General features: G+C 38.6%; 1 protein-coding gene across 2 annotated transcripts in view; it reads left to right on the top strand.

Annotated features, from left to right (window-relative positions):
• The window catches only part of AHR (aryl hydrocarbon receptor), a 98,340-nt gene that overhangs the window by 60,471 nt on the left and 20,844 nt on the right, over window positions 1–17,025 (top strand). The window contains exon 11 of one of the 2 annotated variants that reach the window (XM_060782142.2): window positions 9,982–13,086. The exons of the other annotated variant lie outside the window; for it this stretch is intronic. Coding sequence (XP_060638125.2) covers window positions 9,982–10,134 — 153 coding nt within the window. The 3' untranslated portion in view covers window positions 10,135–13,086. Of the gene's footprint in view, window positions 1–9,981; window positions 13,087–17,025 lie in introns of those variants that run through there. 2 annotated transcript variants of the gene reach the window in all.

Below are 17,025 nucleotides of genomic sequence, written 5' to 3'. Positions count from 1 at the left end.
TTTTTCATACCAGGATGCTTATGGTCTGAGACCCTTTAATCGAATATTGGCAGTTTGTTTCATAGGTTGGTGATAGTCTTCAGCAGTATCATCGAAAAGTGGGTTAAAAAAAGCATCAGTCAGGTGTGCTTAGTCATCAAAACAAATATGTGTCACAGTACTTCTGTTCCTTTGGAAACTTGCCAGAGTCCTTGAATCTTGGAAGGATTGTTGTATATTATTATTCAGAATATTGGAGTGAGCAAGGGGGAAAATAGGAAATAGGATGGATGGATGGATGGATGTGTGTGTGTGTGTGCGTGCATGTATCAATAGATAGATAGATAGATAGATAGACAGACAGACACACACACACACACACACACACACACACACACACACGACTGATTATCCCTTATTGGAAATGTTTGGGATTTTGAATTTTTTAATCATTATTTTGAATACGTGTTAGCTATCTTGCAACGGGAACCCAACTCCTAATATGAAATTCATGGATGTTTCATATGTTCAAAAAGTAATTTTATACCATATTTGAATGGTTTTGTGCATTTAACACAATTTGTGTATATTGAACTATTGGAAAGCAAAGTTGTGACATTCTTAGTCACTTATCTGGATTTTGAGGTATTTTGGAATTCCAGATAAGGAATGCTCAATTATATTTTTATTTTTTTCAGGGTATTGTTTTATGAATGGTCACTAAATCTTTATGAAATGATTACTAGACATGTTCTACACTATATTCATAACTTTGATTGGTTTGTTGATATCCATGTAATCTCTTTCTTATTTTGAGACATCATTACAAATTATATTAATCATGTTAGGTTATTTTTCAAAGTTGACAGCACCTTTTACATTATAGTTAGGTTATCTAAATCAGGGGAGCCTCAAGTCGCTCCTGACACGACAAAATAAATAAATAAATCTAAATCAGGTTCTTCATCATGGCACCTTTCAGTGCATAAAGAAAATACCTTACCTTCCCACCATAATGTTTTTACTGGACATGCTCTCCATGGATTGCTGGGTCTATACATACGTGTATGAAAATCATTTTAGGAATGTATCTTGTTCAGAAGCTACAGTGAAGGTGCATGTCTAATAGACAGTATGCCCAAACAAATACTGTTTCCATACATGGGAGACTCCTAAATACTGCAGAAAAGTTTCTTCCCACATTCAACCCATTTTGCTTGGAGCATAGATGGATAGATTCCAGGCCGGAGGTAGGACAAAAATATTAGAGACTATTAGAAATGGTGGCCTGCTTTCCCATTAGTGCATGTACACAAGATACTGAAAGGGGGAGGAAGAGACAGTGAACTTATAAGAGACGCTCTAGTGCATGTAATTCACCAGGTCAGATTTCCAAGACATTTGTTTAAAACAGTTATTTCTTTCATTCTATTTAGTACTACTTTGCTGTGTGAGTAAAATAATTTCCATCTTATTTTTAACATTATTAGATTTTTTTTGTATTTCACTAAATATTTTTGTTGTAACTACAGAGAGACCTCCACATTTACAAGTTACACCTTTGGGGATTTAGTTAATATATTCTCTCTAGGAATCTCTTGGTCCTCCAGCTTGATTCTGTGGTCAGCTTCCACCATCAAATCGTGTTGGATGACCTAGAGCAGGGGTCCACAAACTTTTTAAACAGAGGGCCAGGTCACAGTTCCTCAAACTATTGGAGGGCCGGATTATAATTTGAAAAAAAACACGAATGAATTCCTATGTGCACTGCACATATCTTAGTTGTAGTGCAAAAAACACTTAAAAACAATACAATAATTAAATGAAGAACAATTTTAACAAATATAAACTTATTAGTATTTCAGTGGGAAGTGTGGGCCTTCTTTTGGCTGATGAGATAGAATTGTTGTTGTTGTTGTGTGCTTTCAAGTCATTTCAGATTTAGGTTGACCCTGAGTGAGGGCTGGGTAAATGACCTTGGAGGGCCGTATCCAGCCCCCAGGCCTTAGTTTGAGGACCCCTGACCTAGAGTTTCTTAGAGTCAATATTTTTTAGCCATTTCTTCATCTTCCAGTATGATTCTTGGTCAAGCTCCATCACCAGTTGACTATAGTAGTGCTCTGGAATATCTAGGAGTTCCTAGAGAGGTGTTCTCAAAGGAAGAAAAAATATTCATGTTTTTTTCACTTTTGTAGTGGTCCTGCACCTCTGACCTCAGTTAATGTGGAGAGCTGAGAGATTTCATTATACTTAGTAGTATAAAAGGAGCCTCCAGTGGTGCAATGAGTTAAAGCGCTGAGCTGCTGAACTTGCAGACTGAAAGGATACAGGTTCGAATCCGGGGAGTGGCATGAGCTCCCGCTGTTAGCCCCAGCTTCTGCCAACCTAGCAGTTTGAAAATATCCAAATGTGAGTAGATCAATCTTCAGTAGGAAGGTAATGGTGGTCCATGCAGTCATACCAACCACATTACCTTGGAGGTGTCTGAGGACAACACCGGCTCTTCGACTTAGAAATGGAGATGAACAACAGTCCCGGCATGGCCTTTACCTATATAGTAGTATATAAATACACAAATACATACATAAACAGAGACACTTTGGCACACTGTAAACTACATTGTGTCATAGTTGCACAGTTTGTTCCCCTTGTTTTGTCAGGGGAAAAACATACTACTATTACTCTTTTCAATTGATTTTAAATTTACCAGTAATTTATATTGTTACAGTTTTAATAGAATCCAATAGAATTTACAAACAAAAACATCTGAAAAGCTTAGCAAAATTGAGGTATTTATTTAAATGTTTACATAACATTACTTTTGATCTTTTGAAATCAGTGAGCCTGACTTCCTCAAAAGGCCCAGCTTGAATACAACAATGCTTTATTACTACAAAAACAAGCTTCAACAAGCCTTGGACTTATGTGTGTCCCATTCTAATTCTAATTCAGCTACAAGTCTAGTCTAGTCAGGTTTGAGCAAAATCCTTTGAGGAAAAAGGTATAGAGCTCATGCAGTGATATGCAGCAATGTGGTTTTCCTGGGGAAAATGAATTGCAACATTTTTGCTACTCTAAATAAAGGACTTCCATGCTGTAATATAATGTGTGTTTTCTTGGGAGGAAGCCTGTTGACTTAAGAGAAAACTATTTCTGGGTATACATGGTTACAATTATGCTTTTAAATGTTATATTTCAGGAAATTTGAGGTGTATCTTTTCTCTTTTTAAAAAATGTCATGCTTTAAATACTACTAGAATAGTTGTTTTGCGGCTCTGTAGTGAAAATATTGTGATCTTTTATTTTACTATGAAAATTTTACAGTATGCAAAAAAAGTGGATGAATGTTGTAAATAATGTCCTATTCTATATCATTGGTTCAATGATCCTGTTATATAATCATAGTCCCCCATTCAGCTTCAACATTTTTTTGTTTCTAAGGGCAGGTGGCCACCAGAGTCTGGAAATGCTGGACTTGATTTGGCCCTGCCCAAAGAGGAGGTCAGTCCCTTAAGAGTTCACTGTTCTGAACATACATTTGATTTCCATGAACTTTTGTCAAGCATGGTAGCCAGGAAATGGATGCTTAGTTTCTTCATTATAGAATTATAGAGTTGGAAGAGACTCCATGGGCCATCCAGCCCAACCCCCTGCCAAGAAGCAGGAAAATGGCATTCAAAAGACTCCTGACAGATGGCCAACAAGCCTCTGTTTAAAAACCTCCAAAGAAGGGGCCTCCACCACACTCCAGGGCAAAGAGTTCCACCACTAAACAGCGCTCACAATGAGGAAGTTCTTCCTAATGTTCAGGTGGAATCTCCTTTCTTGTAGTTTGAAGCCATTGTTCCATGTCCAAGTCTCCAGGGCATCAGAAAACAGGCTTGCTCCCTCCTTCCTATGACTAGCCCTCACATATTTATACATGGCCATCATAGGAGCCCTCAGTGGCGCAGTGGGTTAAACCCTTGTGCCAGCAGGAGATTCGAATCTGGGGAGAGGCGGATGAGCTCCCTCTATCAGCTCCATCTCCTCATGCGGGGACATGAGAGAAGCCTCCCACAAGGATGATAAAAACATCATAATCATCTGGGCGTCCCCTGGGCAACGTCCTTGCAGACGGCCAATTCTCTCACACCAAAAGTGTCTGACACGACAAAAAAAATGGCCATCATGTCTTCTCTCAGCCTCCTCTTCTGCAGGCTAAACATGCCCAGCTCTTTAAGCCATTCCTCATAGGGCTTGTTCTCCAGACCCTTGATCATTTTAGTCGCCTTCCTCTGGACATCTTCCAGCATGTCTATATCTTTTTTGAACTGTGGTGCCCAGAATTGGACACAGCGTTCCAGGTGTGGTCTGACCAAGGCAGAATAGAGGGGTAGCATGACTTCCCTGAATCTAAACACTATACTCCTCTTTGTGCAGGCCAAGATCCTATTGGCTTTTTTAGCTGCCTCATCACATTGTTGGCTCATGTTTAACCTGTTGTCCATGAAGACTCCAATATCTATTTCACACGTACTCCTGTTGAGCCAAGTATCCCACATTCTGTATCTTTGCATTTCATGTTTTCTGCCTTAGTGAAGTATCTTACATTTGTCCCTGTTGAACTTCATTTTGTTAGTTTTGACCCATCTCTCCAATCTGTTAAGATCATTTGGAATTCTGCTCCTGTCTTCTGGAGTATTAGCTATCCCTCCCAATTTAATGTTGTTTGCAAACTTGATGATCATGCCTTCTAATACAGGCATGGGGAACCTTCGGCCCTCCAGGTGTGGTGGACTTCAACTCCCACAATTCCTTGAGGCCAAGGTAAGCCTTTGGGGCGAATGCCGAGCCTCAAGGAATTGTGGGAGTTGAAGTCCACCACACCTGGAGGGCCGAAGGTTCCTGACCCCTGTTCTAATACTTCGTCTAAGCTATTAATAAAGATGTTGAGCAGAACCAGGCCCAGGACAGAACTCTGCAGCACTCCACTCATCACTTCTTTCCACGATTAAGAGGAAATGTTGGTGATAAGCATCCCTATTATTCATTTTGAGACACTCTTGCTTGGTTGCTTTAATTTATTCTATCGATCCTTTAGATACGCAGTTTGGAAAAATCCACTTGATTAACCCATGTATAACTCCTGTAAACTATAAATAGTTTAACAATTGTCTTTGTTCATCTAGCTTTAACATGTTTACTATTGTATACCCTCCAATTGTAATTCTGTCACCTTGGGTAATATGAATATATGCATCCTCCCTAAAAATAGACTTCAGAACTTTGTATTTAATAGAGCTAAATGTTCTGTATTTGTTAGGCTATTATAATTTTAACTAGTTTAGGGCTTTGGAGTCTGTTTTCTGACACAGCATTTGTTCATTTGAATCAGAGATCTCCCCAAGCCCTCAAGCCTATCCTGTTTTGTCCTGAAATGAACTTGAAAAAGCTTTTAGAGTAAAAGTCCAATGAAACAAGTGAAATGAATGATTCAGGCAAGAGTTGGTGGGACTTCAATTATATAAACAGTGGGAAGATTTTTTTTCTTGTTGCCGAGGACAGGTGGCCATTGAGTCTTTGAAACAGTTAGTCCAAATGTAACAATTTTATTCCTTTCTCTAACAAGATGTACTGGAGAGATGAGTTCTGCATCTAGTCAGGAGCAATAATGGACATTGAACTGTCTTTTCCTATCTCCTTGATTTGGATGTTGTATGCTTTTTTTTCCTTAGTGACACAGATTGTGAAAATTCTGGGGAAAACACAGCTTGGTTTCCCAAATGCTAGATTTGAAGCGGTTGCATATGTTACATTATTTATGCCTGTGCTATGTTAAAAATTAAGTTCTAGAATGTGATTTGTCAGTGTAGTTGAATGGCTGAAACTTTTATGGAGTCAAGAGGATTCTAAAATTTGAGCTGAGCTTGATAGAGGTTTTGCTTTCAATTTTTGAGATGCTGTGTGGTGATATTTGCCATAATGTGCTGTTTTGGTTTTTCTGTCATCGTTTTATGACATCCCAAAGGGCAGGCTGCATGGGAAACAAATTTACATTCTCCAGAAACCAGTATTTCTTTTCTCCTCCTGCAGTAGGTTAGAGCAGTCAGTTCTGAATAGCCATGTGCATTTGGGACTTACCTTGATCTGCCTGCAGCACTCGGCTGCAGGCAGCCCGGCGTTTGGGCCTACGTGCCCATACCTGGCAGGGCCTGCAACCAAGCACCAAGTAAGGAGCACTCCTTACTCGGCACTCAGCTGCAGGCCCTGCCAGGCCCGAGCACATAGTAAGGAGCACCCCACCAGGCCCCACATAATCCATCCAAAAAGCAGGCCCACCTGCCTTTCGTATCAATGGATTTTTTGTTTCAGAAGGGGCCTTTCCATTTCATTCCATCTGAATAGACTGAATGAAACAGAAACAGAAATGAAACAAATGGGACAAATTTAAGGCCCATGACTAGTTCTGAACTTTTTAGTGTTAGAGCATACTGGGAAGGGGGGGGGGGGTAGAAAAAGCAGAGCCGTTTGCTTCCACCTCCCTTTTGAAAATACTCCTCCCTCCAGATACTGATAGTGATGTCCTGAAAAGGTTCTCTTTCAGATGAGACACTGCAGTATTTTTTACAGATCCATATTAATTTTAATATTCTAATTCCAGGTTTTTTTCTTCAAGGGAGGTCACAGATAATCAAAATGGCAAGTTGTACATAGGCAAGATGCCGACTGGGGTGATAAAAATTAAATTTGAGGGGAGAAAGAATATGGAAACAAATGGAACAGAGTGAGTGGAAAAGAATAATAGGGGAAGAGACATCACATTTAGTGAGGGAGACATCTTAATTGGAGAGGACATTTCCTGGTTTATACTATAAAGCTATTTTCAAATGTCTCATGGGGTGTAAGAAGGAGCTACTTAGAGAAATGAATGGGAAAAATTCAAGCTATTAATGAAAATAGGATTGAACCCTATACTGCCAAGATCTTCAGCTTTGTAAGCATTCCTAACATACGCAGGATGTTAATGGTTGAGTGAGGCAGATTATCATGGAGGTCACAGCCTTCATGGGAAGGGGTGTATAAAATCCTGCAGCTTGCATAGCTTTTCACATCACTCCCAGAGCCCTCTCACATAGGGAGGAGAATCATTATTTCAAGTTTAGATAGTGTTCAGTTAGGAAGAATGGACAGTGAAACAGTGATAAAGTAGTTGGAGGATGAGATTCAGTGGTACATAGCCATGTATTACACTTTCAGGATACAGACCTTGGTAGGATCTTGGCAATTAGCTGCAGGAGACCATGCATTGATAAATTGTGAAGATTAAGGTCTCAAATAATATCTACCTAGATGTGCTGTATATCAGCCACCCCAAGACACCTCTTTGCCTATTTGGCAGGTTTTTCCTTTTACGGAGGAGTTCACCTCCCATTTTCCTCTTTAGTTCCTCTTGGCTCACAGCTCTCTTGGGTATTCCAACTCAAGCTACGTCTGTCCAGATGTTGCAATAGAAACAGCCTTGTTCACAGCCTTTCATTCTCTTGCAACTCAGGTCCAAAGGAGATGCCTGCAGCCTGTCTCCTGCAATATAATCCTTTCACCGCTCCCCTCAGAAGTACTCAGTAGTCTTTTATTTCTAAGAATGAGTGTAATTAAATCATTAGTCAAATTAGATAGAAAGTGCCGGATTCAGAGTTACTATTATTTTAAAAATAAAAATTGATGGTTCATATCATGGCAGTTACTGTTGATGGTTTCTGCAAAGACTGAGCCATCCAAAAATAGACATGCTAAATGTGAATGGAGAAAGCTGGTGTGGAATGGCTTCAGTATGGAAATGGTGTGGATATTTCCAACAAATTAAAGAAGTTATATTCCACTGTCAGAATAAGCATTTTTGATGCTGCACATCTGTGTCTCATTTATTAGTTTGAAAAAAAGCCCTCTGTGGTCCACCAAAACATACACTAAAATAAATTGCTAGCGTTTAAAATACCACACAACTCTTTGTTATTTATGTAAAATAGTACTTTCCTCAAAGTAATTCTGAATGAATTTATGTTTTGGTATGATAGGATATTTATAGCAATTGGCCCGTCCTCCAGACTTTGCTGATATGCATATTGTCAAGACTAATGAAACTGTTCCAGAACTCTTACTTGTCAGAATAATGCAGTATCATTTCTGGATGGGTGATTTCCTTAAAGTTGAAGTACAGACCTATACTTTTAAAAAGCTTACAAAACATAGAATTTATCCATGGAAGGGTTCTATTAATTTGCCAAAAGATGGTGAATTAGAACACCAGAATATTTTTTTGTAAAAGATTAGATTACTTCCTTTGTTTCTATAGGAGAAAACTAGTCTCCCTTTTAGATTTCTGTAGTCCAGCTAAGGTTTTTAAAAGCATTGAAGAAATCAAATATTAAGCCTTTTGCTTCATTCTTAGCCAATGTAGTTTTTGGACTGGTTTCAGTGTGTTTCCAATGGTGTCTGGGTTCTGTTGAAAAGCTGTGTTTGCAAATGCCAGCCATTGTGATTGAAGTTCCTTGAATTTCAGTTTTACTCCTTCTACTTTATAGTAAAGGAACTCTGCTTTTTAAAAATGTTTGCTTTTGAAAATGAGTGGTATTCCAAGGGCATTTTCTGAAATCATGTGGAGGCTAAGCTGCTCAAAGGAGAAAAGGTCAAAAATCCTATCCAAGACCCTTATATGAGCCTGAACAGCTCTTTGGATCCTAGCCTAAGCCTACATTACAGGGGGAAAAGCTTGTATTTAGTAGTTAAAGAGTTTCTGGCTCTTAAAGCATGCATAGCATATATGCTGCAAATGGTTTGCTGAATAATCTCCAAACGATGTGCATGATTTGAGACAGTTTTAAACAGTGGATTTTAATGTTGAGATAACTGATTTTAGTGTTTATGTATGTTTATAGTTTATTTTATGTTCTAACATTGAATGTTTGCCGTTTATATATTGTGTTCTGCCCTGAGTCCCCTTCGGAGTGAGAAGGGAGGTATATAAAAGCTTTAATTAAATAACTTTACGGGAATCTGAGACTAAATGGCCATTTATGACCTATCTTGTGTGGATACTTTTTTCAGCCTCCCTTTCAGATTGCAGGCTCCAAAGCTCCCCACTAACTAAACATTTTCAAATCTAAAAGTTCATCCCTCTTAAATGTTTTTAAACAAAAGTTAGGTGGCCACTTTGTGCCTATATTGGCTAGATCACTGCTTCTTAAACTGTAGGTCCCAACCCCAAGGGGGGGCCCTTAGCTCAATGACAACATTGAAAAAATTGACAACAATAAAAGGCTTATGGACATCACCTAATGGCTGTTGTAGACATTTACATGAATCCATTGTGCAGTGTTTACAGCGGACTCTGCAGAAGATTCTTCAGCTGTACTTCACAAAAAGGAAAATCGGTCACTTTAGCAAGCCTAGCAAATGCTGGTTTGATAACAGTAAATGTTTGATATTTATACATGTTTTATATACCTTTACATAAAGGTTTCTTGAGCAAAAGGAGTAATGAGTGGGAAAGCCCTGGGCTGGATGACTTCTAAGATTCTTTCCAACTTTATCATTCTGTAAAAGAATTCACAAAAGCATAAATCAATAAAAAGAATTTTTCTTGAAAGGGCGATACACTCATTCACCTGACATGGGCTGTTCTGGATCACAATCATTCTAACACCCATTACTATGGCTTTTTCGTGAAAGCTTGAAATTGTCAAGCTTCCATGTTACAAGTTTCCTGGGGGTTGCCTGTATTGGATTGAACCTAAATTAGGTTGTCTGTTTTAGTTCCTAATGAAATCAGTGGACCTTGAGTCAATAATTTACATTTGGTTCATCAGCTAAGTTCAACAAACTTTCTGGGCACAACTCTTTTGCTTAGTAGTGATGTGATCTTTTCTGTATGTAAAGCCAATTGTTTCTTTTGTAACTGGACACAGTTTTTAAAATCACAAAGAGGAATTATTAATGAGAATTTGCTTTTCCTTTTTCCAGTTTCAGAATAGTTTTAATGGAGGAAACCTCAACGATGCATATCCACCCCAGTTAGATGTTGTCAGCACTCAACCTGAAACGCATCTTCAGTCTCTTCATCATCCAACAGAATCGAGATCTTTCTCAGATTTGGCATCCAGTGGTTTTATGTAGTTATCCACCAACATTTGTAGCGAGTTAAATCAGGACTGGATTACTGAATGGAGATTGAAAATTGTGATTGCACTTAATATGCATGTATATGGGATTTGTCATCCAAAACCTGTTACTGTAGGTGGAAGCTGGAGCTGATATGGCCTAAAAGTGTGCACATACTATTTTCAGACATTGAAAATATGCACTATTGCAATATTATTAACTGCATCACATTGTAGAACATAAGATAAGGCAAATGGTTTTATGGTTTAGAAAAAAGGGCACTTTGACAATCTTATTTGAAAAACTCTTTTAGAAATATAGGTTTTGTAAAATTTCATTTTGAAATTTATATTTTAAATTGATGCTCTAAACAAGAGGAGCAATTGAAGCACTCAGTTGTATTGCATCTTTGTGTCAGTTACCTTACTTAGTAGTTTAAAAAATTCCTTTTATTTTACATTCAGGTTCTAGCACTTTAGTAGAAGGTTTGATACAAGGATTTGATATGCAATTCTAGGTTTTGTACAACCAAATCCATTGCATTCCTCCTTTACAGTTAGCCTTAAGTGCCTCACAACATAGCTACCTTATTTCTGAAAGGAGCTTGTAGGAAAACAGAAACATTCACTGTAAAATAAATTGGTCATCCATCTTTGTGACTATTCTGTAGTTGCTTTTGGTTTGGTGTTTAAAGCTAGAAAACCTAAAAGCCGTATACTTTTTCTCTATTAAATGTATCTTTGTTTTTCTGTAGAATTTCAGATGGTTCTGTATATAGTCCTTTTCCTTGTGTTAAAGACTCGGATTCAAATTCTTCAGGTAGAACAGGGTAAAAACAGTCATCTAGAAAGAGAAAATTGACTCCTCTGGATTAGTTTGGCATTTTAAATACTGAAGAAGAAGAAAAACATGTGCCTTATCTTGTGTTACAACACGTGTTGAATGGTCCTTTTTGAAAAGTACAAGGCTGCTCTATGCAAATACTTCCATTTGAAACGGTTATTGAAAGAGGTTGGTTATAAAAAGCTCAAAAAGCATTGTTCCAATGATAAATAGTACAAAAGTTTACTATTTGTAAACTTTTTCCACACTGAGGGTCAATTTGGATTGGCTGTTGTTTTTCAACTGTTCCACCGGGGAAAGGGTCTGTTGATATTCAGTATCCCTAACAATTGCACTCTAAAGGAAAAAGCTATCTTTCTATGTATGTGGATTCACTTTAAATGTCTTTGTTCAAAAGATGATACTAAAATTTTATTTTAGTTCAAATTTAGAGAAGAACTATCCTCGTAATGAAACAGGATATTTTAAAACTTTGTTTTTAAAAATGGAAAACATTGTATTGGAGTTTTTATCTTGAGATTTTTAGAAGAGTAGACACCAATGTTTTGTGTGTCAAAGTAGTGTAAATGTGGGAGGGAGGGGATATGTACAGGATGAAAGACAATGAATACCTTTATATGTTGTATAGCTAATATTGTAATAAGCACCATTTAATGTCTTTGTAAATATTTTAAACAATTGTCATACCACACTATTGAAACATGTTATTATACACATATGTATCATGTAAATGACAGAGCATAGACTCTTTTAAAGGAGAAAAAAATAAACCAACTCCCTCCAGGATGGTGTTCAGATTTTTTTTTTTCGTGTCAGGAGTGACTTGAGAAACTGCAAGTCACCTCTGGTGTGAGAGAATTGGCCGTCTGCAAGGACGTTGCCCAGGGGACGCCTGGATGTTTTGATGTTTTACCATCCTTGTGGGAGGCTTCTCTCATGTCCCCGCATGGGGAGCTCGAGCTGACAGAGGGAGCTCATCTGCGCTCTCCGTGGATTCAAACCTCTGACCTGTCGGTCTTCAGTCCTGCCGGCACAAGGGTTTAACCCATTGTGCCACTGGAAACTTTAGATTAAAGTTTTAGACAGTTATAAAACAAACCTACAAGGAATGATTGTATATATTGGCAGAAGCGGCTATTAGCTTATTAGGCACTTGAACATTTACTTTTATCATTAAACCCTTAAGAATGTTATAATTTTGCGTCCCAAACGTGTAATATTGCCATTGTGAAAAAGAAAGTCAGGTAATTTGTATGTAGAATTTCAATTTGAGGACCTAGCTCTGTTTTTGGTGATCATTTAAAAGGCAATATCTTTTGATTACATTGTATGTTCAGTGATCATTGTAAATAAATGTACATATTGTCCTTTTTAAAAGGCTTTGGACATCACTAAATGTATTAGATTAGTAGTAATCTCATTCTTTCTTAAACTTTACTGTGCTCTTGTTTCCAGTATCTGTAGATTTCTTTTCAAAAATGGCATCTAATTATTATTATTTTTTACCAAGCGTAATGTTGACAATCAGTAGTTGTACTGTAAAACTTAAAAGGTTCAAAGGGATAATGTAACTTTTTTTAGAAAAAGAGAGAAAAAAGTAAAAAAAAAACCCACAACAAATAAAGACCTGTTTATCATATCACTTCTGCTAAACCAAATATTATCCCATCACCAAGTGCCAAGGGTGCAGTACAGACAGGTGTACTGCCTTATTGTAAGTTAGTTTCATTCTGTTATGCATAATATCAACTCCCTTTTTCTTTTTTCTTTTTTACATTAGCTGTGCCTAATTACAACAAACCTGTGTATTGGTGGTGCACTGTTGGTCTACACCAAACTGTTATCCTAAAAAGTGGTGTTTTTATCCCTCCACTCTCTCCTTCCCCTGCAGTTCTGAGCAAATTACTTCCTCGTTTTAATCAGTATTACTACCCATTTTTGTAGATTATGTCTTGGCTTTTTTCTCTTTCCAGCTGTTCCTCCCCATTTCCCTTTTGTCCTCTGTATTTTACGTCCTGAAATTCATTTCTTGTGTGTTAGGGTATGATTTTATAGTGCTTTTAATGACCTTCGTTAAAACTTGTAAAGCATAATATATGGTAATAAAATATCACCTGAACAGAAGTGATATGTAATTTATTTCACAGCATGTCATGCATGACTTCTGTTGTTATTGAAAAATACAGTCAGAGATCTAAATCAGAAATAATTGAAGATTGTGCCCATGTTTGCTTTTGAAAAAGTAAGAAATTAGCCAACAATGTCATGCGGCAGCTAAAAAGGCCAATGGGATTTTGGCCTGCATAAATAGGAGTATATTATCTAGATCCAGGAAAGTCACGCTACCGCTCTATTCTGCTTTGGTCAGACCACACCTGGAATACTGTGTCCAATTCTGGGCACCACCATTCAAAAGAGATATTGACAGGCTAGAAGGTGTCCATAGGAGGGTGACCAAAAAGATCAAGGGTCTGTATGAGGAGCGGCTTAAAGAGCTGGACATGTTTAGCCTGCAGAAGAGAAGGCTGAGAGGAGACATGATGGCCATATGTGAAAGGAAGTCATAGGAAGGAGAGAGCAAGCTTGTTTTCTGCTACCCTGGAGACTAGAATGCGGAACAAAAGCTTCAAATTGCAGGAAAGGAGATTCCACCTGAACATTAGGAAGAACTTCCTCACTGTGAGAACTGTTCAGCAGTGGAACTCTCTGCCCCAGAGTGTGGTGGAGGCTCCTTCCTTGGAAGTTTTTAAACAGAGGCTGAGTGGCCATCTATTGGGGGTGCTTTGCATGTGATTTTCCTGCTTCTTGGTAGGGAGTTGGATGATCCACAAGGTCTCTTCCAACTCTAGGATTCTATGATTCTTCCAGTTTGGCCATGTCAGCTAATTCACAGATCAGCTTCAGGATATCTGATTCTTTCCATCTCTGGGCATAGATTATTTTCACTGCAGTGATTTAAGAAATTAGTTTTCTAACTTTTCTAATTCTAAATTATAATGATTTTCTAATTCCCAGTTATAATGTCTTCATAATGTTTAGTAAAAACATTTTGGTGAAGCACAGATGAAGGTTGTTGTCCACATGACTCATCTGGATTGAAAGTACCACATCAAGATCTCTGGTATTCAATTCCTGCCCAGTTCCTAGGCAGTTATGTGTAACTCTGATTAGGATCACATTCCAAAAATGGCTAGCACAATGCTGATATAATTTGATGTGCATAGGAATCTTCCAACTGAGATCATAGGGATTCCCTCTGCTTTGAATTATGTAGTTGTCGAAGTAATACTTTGTGTATTGTTCTCGTATTTAGATCTGACATTAGAATTCAACAGCCCCAGCCCCAAATACTACCCTTTCGAACAGTAAGATAGGAAAAATAGTTCTACGGATTCCTTATATGTAATATAATACTCTTGTTGGTCCTGCTGTTGTGATACACTTAAAGCCCTCTAGAAGAGAAATATCCTGACACAATGTTGGCATCCTGTTGGTGAATTACAGTGGTGTTAGTGCAAAATTACACCATCACAACTCACTTTTTTGGTTGTTGAAGAATTCCATCCCAACCAGGCTGCAGCCAAAATCCACCCCAAAACTACCTTTTCTCAAATGCTGCAGCCCCAGATCTAGTTTGTTCTTGGCCAGTGGAAACAGGGGAATGTCAGACAAACACCCAGCTATTTTCATGTAGTTGCAGACAGATCATTGTGGATGTCTGTTGTTGTGCACCCACTATAAGAAAATAGTTGGACATTTGCCTGCTTCTCTCCTGACTCTCTGCCAACGAGGAAATGAACCAGGCTTAAGAGGGTGCAGTTGAGAAAAGGAGAAAATGTGTAGGAGACTAGCATAGTGATGTCTCCTAATTTCATCTTCCAATGCAGGATCCCAACTACAAAATACTGAACTAGACTTTCATTTTGTCTTTCTAATAGATCTTTTTCCCCTCCTGTTTGTCTCCAGCATCTATGGCTGCTGATAAATAAAAATGCCTCGCTATATTAAGCATTGTCCTGCAGTGTTTGTTTGTTTATTTATTTATAGGCCACCCTATCTCCCCGAGGGGTCTCAGGGCGGCTTCCAAGCAACAAGACAAACATTGAATGCCGTAGTAATTTAGCTGCTGCATCATTATTGTGTTCCTTAAATTCACTACTGTGTCTACCAAGTTTTGTTTCTTCATTCTGCAATTTAGCATTGAGCTATTAAAAAGAACATTGCTATACATGACCATTTTAGGACACACATAAAATATTGCTGCACTCCTATTTTACCAAGCGGAACCATTGGAATTAGTACAGTAAATGAAAATATTATTTGAATAGAAATAAGCATTGATCTGTTGCGGCTTCCTTTTTATCAAGGGATAGGTCAATATATCGACATTCAGCTGTGTATCACAGTCCCATAAGCTGATTTCGCAAGCGATCTGCTGCATGTGTGAAGCAGGCATGCAGTATTTATGAATGGCAGTGGCTTTCTGTGTCAAGGAAGCAGTCCAACGAATTGGTGCTAAGTGTAAAAATGAAGTTCTCTTTTGGCTCTTGAGTTTTCAATTGGCTGTATTGGTACAAATAGAAATGGAACTAATAAGCAGTTGTTCACCGCCAAGAATCTCTGAGCTTTTTGGAATGTGCTGTGTGTACATTTTTGTTCAACTTATCCACAAGTATATTTCTGAGACACGCAATGGCTGTACAGCACATAGCAATATTTTACTGGCTTCCTCTTATTTTTAAGTATGACATGACAAATTCTGTCCTGTTCTGACTTAATATGTGTGTGATTTTTCTCTCTTGGATTAGCTGCCTCAATGCCACAGTCTTAAAAGTGAAAAAAAATTCTGAAAATGTATTGTGCTATGTAAGTAGAGCAGTGCTGAATTAAATCCCTCCAGTCACTTTGGATTTTAGGGCATGAAGCTGCTATTCTATGGTGATCACTGACACTGGATATTTAGCAGGATGAGTACCTTTAGAATTACACCTCTTGATTTGTGTAACTATGCCAATTCGCCAATCCATGATCCCACACTGGTAAGTCCACATGCCTCATAACTCCACCTTCTCACACTTTATTTGCTTTGAATTTTGTACATGTCAATTCAGAAGCGGAATGGACCCATCACACAACGTAGGTAATGGGAGCATTTCAGGACTGGAAGGTATTTATGGGTTTTGCCTGTCAATAGGGAAAAAATAGGTTAATAGGGAAAAAAATACGAGTCAGATGCAGCAGGTTGTGCACAGCATCATGTGATAGGAACCATCACCAAATGTCCCTATAGCAAAGTCTTGAAGCAGAACTGTCACCCCAAAGCTGATTATTTTTTTTGTCATGTCTGGAGCGACTTGAGAAACTGCAAGTCGCTTCTTGTGTGAGAGAATTGGCCATCTGCAAGGACGTTGTCCAGGGGACGCCCGGATGATTTGATGTTTTTATCATCCTTGTGGGAGGCTTCTCTCATGTTCCCTTGAGATCCGGAGGCTCTATGGGGGTCACCTACGACCCGCTCCGGTCCCTGTGCCCGCCATGGGGTAGGAGGGCCTCCCTGATAGAGGAAGCTCATCTGCCTCTCCTCGGATTCGAACCTGCGATCTGTCGGTCTTCAGTCCTGCCGGCATAGGGGTTTAACCCACTGCGCCACCGGGGGCTCCAAAGCTGATGACCTTGCTTCAATGCCAGTTGTCAGAAATCAGAAAGCATGTGATAAAGTTCATAGAGCATTTGTTGATGAATAGCATTTTAAGCTGAAAGTGGTAGTGCTAATATTGTCCAGGATGAATTTCATTCCCCCATGCATTCTCAAATTGTACAGTTGAGTGAGACCCTCTTTTTGAGATCCAGAATACAGACCTTGCATGTTCTAAACCAGCATTTTTCAACCTGGGGGTCTCAAGGGAGTATCAGAGGGGTCGCTAAAGACCATCAGAAAACACAGTATTTCCTGTTGGTCGTGGGGGTTCTGTGTAGGACGTTTGGCTCAATTCTATTAGTAGGGTTCAGAATGTTCTTTGATTGGAGATGAACTATAAATCCCAGCAACTACAACTCCCAAAT

This window comes from Anolis sagrei, chromosome 6, assembly GCF_037176765.1.
Source record: "Anolis sagrei isolate rAnoSag1 chromosome 6, rAnoSag1.mat, whole genome shotgun sequence".
In the NCBI taxonomy this organism is placed as follows: Eukaryota; Metazoa; Chordata; class Lepidosauria; order Squamata; family Dactyloidae; genus Anolis; species Anolis sagrei.
Note: the sequence above shows the minus strand (reverse complement) of the source record. Positions and strands in the feature narration are given on the sequence as shown.